The 7,500-nt window shown below is 39.3% G+C and overlaps 2 protein-coding genes across 3 annotated transcripts in view; one reads left to right on the top strand and one right to left on the bottom strand.

Annotated features, from left to right (window-relative positions):
- sos1 (son of sevenless homolog 1) overlaps positions 1–7,500 on the top strand; it is a 59,120-nt gene that overhangs the window by 46,821 nt on the left and 4,799 nt on the right. The window contains exons 22-23 of one of the 2 annotated variants that reach the window (XM_081357277.1): positions 4,994–5,174; positions 7,319–7,495. In XM_081357277.1, coding sequence (XP_081213403.1) covers positions 4,994–5,174; positions 7,319–7,495 — 358 coding nt within the window. Of the gene's footprint in view, positions 1,033–4,993; positions 5,175–7,318; positions 7,496–7,500 lie in introns of those variants that run through there. The other variant, XM_081357276.1, reaches the window with a different exon arrangement.
- Positions 900–3,872, bottom strand: gemin6 (gem (nuclear organelle) associated protein 6). The gene is made up of 2 exons (XM_081357278.1): positions 3,612–3,872; positions 900–2,195 (listed from the first exon to the last, which is right to left on the bottom strand). The coding sequence occupies exons 1-2, from the start codon at positions 3,737–3,739 to the stop codon at positions 1,811–1,813; spliced, it is 513 nt and encodes a 170-aa protein (XP_081213404.1). The 5' UTR covers positions 3,740–3,872; the 3' UTR covers positions 900–1,810.

Genomic DNA, 7,500 nt, shown 5'->3' with positions numbered 1-7,500 from the left:
CGCCAGACGTGTTCTCCAGCTCGCCGTTACACCTCCAGCCTCCTCCTCAGGGCCGGCGCTCCGAACTCAACCAAACCTTCTTCCCGCCGTCTCCCTTCATCCCACAGTCTCCCTCTCCGCTGGGACCCCGCAAACACATGCCCTCCTCCCCGCTCGACCTGGAGCCGACGACCCCGGGGTCCGCCGGGCCGCCCGTCCCGCCGCGCCAGAGCACGTCCCAATCGCCAATCCCAAAACTCCCTCCGAAAACCTATAAAAGAGAGTCGGTGCATCGCGACGGGCCGCCGCTCCTTGAAAACGCGAACCCTTCATAAAGCGAAGTTAATCTGAGGACTGAAACCGATGAAGCGACACGTGCTCTTCAGAGAGTTCATCTGAGGACTAAAGATGTGCCCTAAACGTGCTCTTCTGAGACGACGATTGTGGAAATCAAGCCGAGATCATCTTTCTCGGGAACTCTGTGTGTTGTCTTTTTGTGTAGCTTTGTTTTGGCATGTTCGGCAAACCCCTCACAGAGCGAAGTTCACCTGAGGACTGAAGACGCGCTCTTCTAAAACGACGATTGTGGAACTCTCGAGAACGAGTTCTCGGGAACTCTGTGTGTTGTCTTTGTGTTGTCATGTTCGTTTCCATTTCATCGCTCGGTTTGTTCTCATCAGCAATCGTTGGCCAAACTCAGACTGAGAAACAAGCAAACCCGCTGGATGACAGACCCGGTGCCTGTGTGTGTGTGTGTGTGTGTGTGTGTGTGTGTGTGTGTGTGTGTGGACGGAGAGTGTAAAGGGACTGCAGATGTTCTAGACTCGTTGACTTGACGAGTACCGGGAGTTTAAGGTACCCTCGCACACCAAAGAGGTACTCGAGAAAACCTTCAAGAAACACACGTTGATTGTCCTCGTATGTGTTAGAACTTTTATTTTCTCAATCATTTCTGTTTTTGCCAATAAGTATGTAAAGAAAAAAAAAACGATCGCCGCCTTAAAACAAGGGAATAAAAGTGTTTCTACCACTGTATGCCAAACGCTAGCCATGAAACCGTCTCTCTTCTTCACTGTCTCCGGATGCTGAGCTCATGATGTACAGTCAAACCAAAGATTATTCAGACACAGATATTGTTCACTAGTGTGATCAGGACACTATAGTTCATTTCTGTGAGTGAGGAGAGCAAAACAAAGTAAACTGTGACATATTACACCCAATAATTCTTCATACAGTGACTACCTGTAACAATTTGGGACCAAAAATGATTCAGACACTTTGACCTGAGCAAGTGTGTTTTCTTTAATTGCTAATGCTCTTTTTACACACAGACTGAACAAAAGTGATTGGTTGAGCTAAACTGGTATTATCTAATTGTGTAGTTAAATTTAACAGCTGACAGATATTCAACATAATCCATGTGTGAGACAGTCTAACAGAAGGACGGACAAAACCAATCAAATGTCATATTTTATTCCCATTTTCTAAACTATAGCGAATAAACTGATAATGTGAGAAATGTTGATGGTGTGTGAGTAAATTTGGGTTTGACTGTACATCTGCTTTTACACATCAATGTACAAAAATGCCCCTATTTCTTCTGACACACAATTGGTATTTCTATTGTAAGATTTTGATGTGCGAAGAGTTATATTTCTGCATTTGAAACATTTATTATAACATGAGCAAACATACAGGAACTTTGAATGTTACATGAAGAATCAAAAACGTAAATATTTACATAATGTAACAGAGAAATGCTGTTCGATTCTCTCCACCCTGAACATCACGCATTAACATCTCATCTTAATGAACACTCTCAGACAGACAGTCAGATTGAGGCGAGTGAAGTGTGTTGTTCTCCAGGGACGCTCTCGACTAGACTCTGAACTCTGGCCAGGATGATCTCGTTGGCGCAGCTGCAGTCTCCAGTGCCGTAGGGGGCGCTGATGGTCAACACACTCGCCACACGGAGATCGTCCCCGTCTTCGGTCACCGGGACTCGGTTCTTCTCCAGCCACACACGCAGATTCTCCCTCCGAGACTTCAGTTCGTCAGCGCTGAGGACCTGCGTTCTGTCCGGCAGGAACAAGCTCTTCATCCGACTCTCCGATTCCTTGGTTCCGCTCCCGAGGATCTGAACGTCCGTCACCGCGTGACCCAGAACCACTTTCACCGACGGACGCTTCGTCTCTGGGAAACTCACCAGCACAACACTGCAATCAACAAACCAACACGATAGGAGATGAGTCACACTTTGATTCGAAAAGCAAATGATTCGTTTGAATCAACTGCTGTGTCTGAAATCGAATCAAGGAATCGAATCGAGTAATTGAATCAAATCAAGAAATCGAATCGAGTAATCGACTCGAATACTTCTATGGAGGTAAAATAATGACAAATGTATTTGAAACAAATGAAAAGTAAGGATGCACCGATATGAAAATTGATCGATAACCGATAATTCTTTATATTTGAAAGCCGATAACCGATATATTGGCCGATAAATCTAAATCCAAGTTTTTATATAATTTGAGAGCCTGATTACAAATACAAAAGGCTCATCATTAAAATCTATATCCCAAACATTAACCGATTTGAAAACTGGGAAACTCACCAGCACTGGAATGAACAAAGTTCAAACCAACCAACACAATATGAGATGATTCACCCTTGAGTTGGGTATCGATTCAGAATCAGATGTTCCAATTTGATTCGCAAGCTCTTAATTCGATTCAGATTCGGATTTCGATTCTAAATTCGATTCTCGATTCGACTCAATGAATATAGATTTAATACAAATCCTATATTTATAAAAAAAGAATAGTGAACATAAGTTTATAAGTGGTTAATTAATAAAAATAAATTAAGAGCCACAAACCTTCTTATTTTAGGTCCATTAAAACAGAACCCAACTCTATATTTCAAGTGCATACAATGAATAGACAGGATTTTGATGCAAGATGAAAAATTGAAGCTGAGAATTGGGAAAAGTCAGAACAGTAACACGTCTTGATCAAACAGGATCAGGTTATTTTATATTTAAGATTAAACACATAAAATCTCACAGCATTATCTGTAACATGAAGCCTATGAACAGAGGAGGAAAACTAATACTTTTGGGTGATCGAGAAATAAATATGAAAAGAATCTTTTTTGAATCGGCCACATTTTAAAAAACGATTAATCGAAAAATCGATGAATCAAATGCTGTGTCCGAAATCTAATAATTCTATGGAGGTAAAATAATGACAAATGTATTTGAAACAAATAAAAAGTTTGTTGAATTGTACTACTTGGAAAAAAAATATGCATTGCATTAACCGATCTTAATGCATTGTATTTTTAGGACTTGCATTTTTATTAGGGATGCATGATATATCAGCCACCACATCGGTATCGGCTGATATATGTTCATTTTACTGTTATCGTTATTGGCCCATAAGAAAATTTGGCCGATATATATATTAAAGCCGATAAATAATGAAGTATTACAATTATTTAATATGACTGAACTAACATTGAACAGTTGTGTTTTATTAACTAGCCTAACCAGAAAATAAATAAACAAATCATATTCGGGTCATAATCAACTGATAATTGTTCTGTAGTTATTATTCTCTGATGTTTACCTGGCAGACACGGGGTCCACCGTGAACACGCATCCCTCGAAGCTCTGCTGATCGTGAGCTGTAACACACACCTCCTGATTGACAAACTCCTGCCACTGCTGAGGACTCCTGTCCCTCCACTGCAGCATCTCTGCGAACAACGAATCACTTAATCAGCGTTAATCAACTTAATCAGCGACTTCATCTCCACTGAAGTTTGGCGTGTGTGAAAGCTGTGCGCGCGTGACGTCACTGTCGCAAACGAGCGTATGATTGGTTGGCTGGGTCAGGCATGAGAATCATAGGAAATGTAGTTTTTTTGCGGGGGCTGCGTGAGTTTGCGCATGCGCAGGTGAGTCGTCGTTTGACAGGCTGTTTGTTGCTGTCAGGATTTCCCAATTTCACGTTATGTCGCGATACGGGCGACACGCGGGTGGTGAGTGTTATAATCCATGAATAATTCACGATTTAAACCAGGCTGGAGGCAGAACGCTTCCTCTCATGTATTAAATATGTCTGGTTATTGATAAGATGTGTTGTGTTTTAGCACGAGCTGCTAACGCTAACTGTAATGGCGCCCTCGCGAACACTGATTAATAATAATAGTAATCATGATAATTAATAATAAAACTAGTAATTGTAATAATCACAACATTATTTTGATTCATACTTGTGAGTTTGTTGGGTTATAGGTTAACGTGAAGATGTTCATTCATGTGTCGTTTTATTTCTGTGTTGTGTTTTTATTAAAGTTTGCTCTGTATTTCAGATTTGAAATGATCATTTAAGTTTGTAGATGTAGATGCTAAAACCGTTTAATTGAAACAGTAAGTGTGACGTTTATATTTTAATTTAAGTGCAAAGTTGATTTTGTTGACTAAAACTATTACAATTAATTTTCTTTAATTGAAATTAAGCTGAAACGAAATCAAATATAATATGAAAAACTTACTAAAGACCAAAAATAAATAAATTAAAGCTAAATAGAAATATAAAAGACAAAAACACTTAACAAAATGACTAAAACTTAACTGAAAATATAAAAATAAAAGCTAATTCAAAATAATAATAAATACTATAATAGTTAATAAATAACACTGCTCAATATATGCTTATTTGAAATGTCAAAACTGAGTTTGTCTCCTGTCAAAATGTTTCTAATTTCACCATGCATATAATAAAAAACACATTATTATTAGTGTATATAATATATTATTGAAATCCTGTTTGTGTTGTGAATTGTGGTTTGAATTCAAGACTTTTCCCTTTTAGCCGCAGAATTCTGTTTATTGAACATTAGTCTCCTGTGTTACAGAGTTAAACCATGGTAAAACCGTGGTTATTTCTTTATCTCATTCCCTGAGTGACAGATGGCAGGTGTTAAATGTCCTCCTCTCTTTCAGAAACGAAGGTGTACGTGGGTAACCTGGGCACCGGGGCAGGTAAGGGTGAGCTGGAGCGGGCGTTCGGTTATTACGGGCCGCTGAGGACCGTGTGGATCGCTCGCAATCCTCCGGGATTCGCCTTCGTGGAGTTTGAGGATCCCAGAGATGCTGAGGACGCTGTGCGTGGCCTCGATGGCAAGTGAGTGGGCGGAGTCACGATTCAATGACTCACTCGTAAAGACACCGGCTGCGTCCCAAATCGCGTACTCTCTTGAGTAGGTACTTACTTTGAATAAGTGATTCACGACTGCTAAAAAGGTGCGTTCTATATACAGTAGTATGAGTGTGTGTAGTATGAATGTAATCCGGATGTACTATTGTCACCATGTTGTCATTATCATGTGACCAGCGTCAGTTGCCATTCATAAATCCTCTCCCGTGGCCTCATGGGATAGTAAAGTGTCCATCGTATGCACACTTCAGAATCTTGCTGGAAGTAGTAGCCTAGGTCATTCATTCGGTACTTTTTTCCTGCTCTTTTATGAGGACTGTAAATTCAGTCAGACTTCTTTTGTCACATATTGATTTCGCCTAATATATAGTAGGGAAGTATGCGATTTCGGAAGCAGCCTTCACTTGTTTCTTTACTGGATGAATCAGCGTTTTTGATTGAATCTCTTGAATGAATGATTCAATGACTCACTCATAAAGACTTCACTTGTTTCTTTACTGGATGAATCAGTGTTTTTGATCGAATCTCTTGAGTGAATGATTCAATGACTCACTCATAAAGACTTCACTTGTTTCATTACTGGATGAATCAGCGTTTTTGATCGAATCTCTTGAATGAATGATTCAATGACTCACTCATTAAGACTTCACTTGTTTCATTACTGGATGAATCAGCATTTTTGATTGAATCTCTTGAATGAATGATTCAATGACTCACTCATAAAGACTTCGCTTGTTTCATTACTGGATGAATCAGTGTTTTTGAACGAATCTCTTGAGTGAATGATTCAATGACTCACTCATAAAGACTTCACTTGTTTCATTACTGGATGAATCAGTGTTTTTGATTGAATCTCTTGAGTGAATGATTCAATGACTGACTCATAAAGACTTCACTTGTTTCATTACTGGATGAATCAGTGTTTTTGAACGAATCTCTTGAGTGAATGATTCAATGACTCACTCATAAAGACTTCACTTGTTTCATTACTGGATGAATCAGCATTTTTGAACGAATCTCTTGAGTGAATGATTCAATGACTCACTCATAAAGACTTCATTTGTTTCATTACTGGATGAATCAGTGTTTTTGAACAAATCTCTTGAGTGAATGATTCAGTGACAAATATATGTATAACAGTCACTTGTCGCCATCTACTGGTGTAACGATGTAACTGATACAATCTTTATCTGAAGCGTCAAGCTTCAAAAAGTGATTTGCTCTATTTTGATCTTTAGCGTAGACATCAGTGTTTATATCTGAACTATAAACCTTGATAATCTGAACGATTATAAGACAGAAATAATAAATCTGTGTGTTTAAAACACTGTTAGTGAAGCTGTTTCATATCTACACATGATGACAACGGCTCTCTCTGGCTCAGAACTCAGATCTGAATGTTCGCTGTGATCGAACTCATCAAAAGTTTAACAGAGAGAGTCGAATCGCTGTAGTTTTAGAATAAGAGCGTGTGTGTCTGTGTGTGTGTGTGTGTTTGAATCAAGATCGCCATCTTTTAACTATTAATCGTGCAGGTCTAAGTTTTAGTTATTTTAGTACATCAAGTTAAACTAAAGGAACACTTTAGTTTGAGTTTCTATTTTGCTTCAGTTAACCTTTATTTTATTTCAAGTAACTACATTTTCTATTTCACGGCAGATGCATCCCTTTTTTCTAGTCATCCGAGTCATCCTCTTTGTTTAGTATAAAGTATATATTTCATGTCTTTTATTTATTTTCCAGAATAGGCCACTTTGGTCCACTTCGGTTGTTTTTAAAGTGCTTTATAAGTAAAGTTTGATTGATTGCTGATTGTGGTTTTGATGCTAAATTGCCATTATCATTTGTTAACATGCAAGTATTCAATACTTCACTAAACACATTGATTCTGCAAAAAAGTATTACTTTATTTTAAATAATACTTTTTTCGCTAACTGATTTGGTATATGTACATTTCTGAAATACATAACTTAGACAGTCACCTCTGATAACAGATCACTAAATTGTAATGTGGACTCGTTGAAATGATGTGTATTGTGAAAAGCGCTAAGCAAATAAACGTGAGTTGATTGATTGATTGATTGATTGATTGATTGATTTGTTTGTTTCAGGGTGATCTGTGGCTCTCGAACGCGCGTGGAACTGTCCACCGGAATGCCACGGCGTTCCCGATACGATCGTCCGCCGACCCGCCGGCCCTTCGACCCTAGCGACCGCTGCTACGAGTGCGGCGAGAAGGGCCACTACGCGTACGACTGCCACCGCTACAGCCGCCGGCGCCGGAGCAGGTACA

The sequence above is a fragment of the Scardinius erythrophthalmus genome, assembly GCF_964197995.2.
Source record: "Scardinius erythrophthalmus genome assembly, chromosome: 25".
In the NCBI taxonomy this organism is placed as follows: Eukaryota; Metazoa; Chordata; class Actinopteri; order Cypriniformes; family Leuciscidae; genus Scardinius; species Scardinius erythrophthalmus.
The sequence above is the reverse complement of the archived record's forward strand: the minus strand, read 5'-3'. Positions and strand labels throughout refer to the sequence as shown.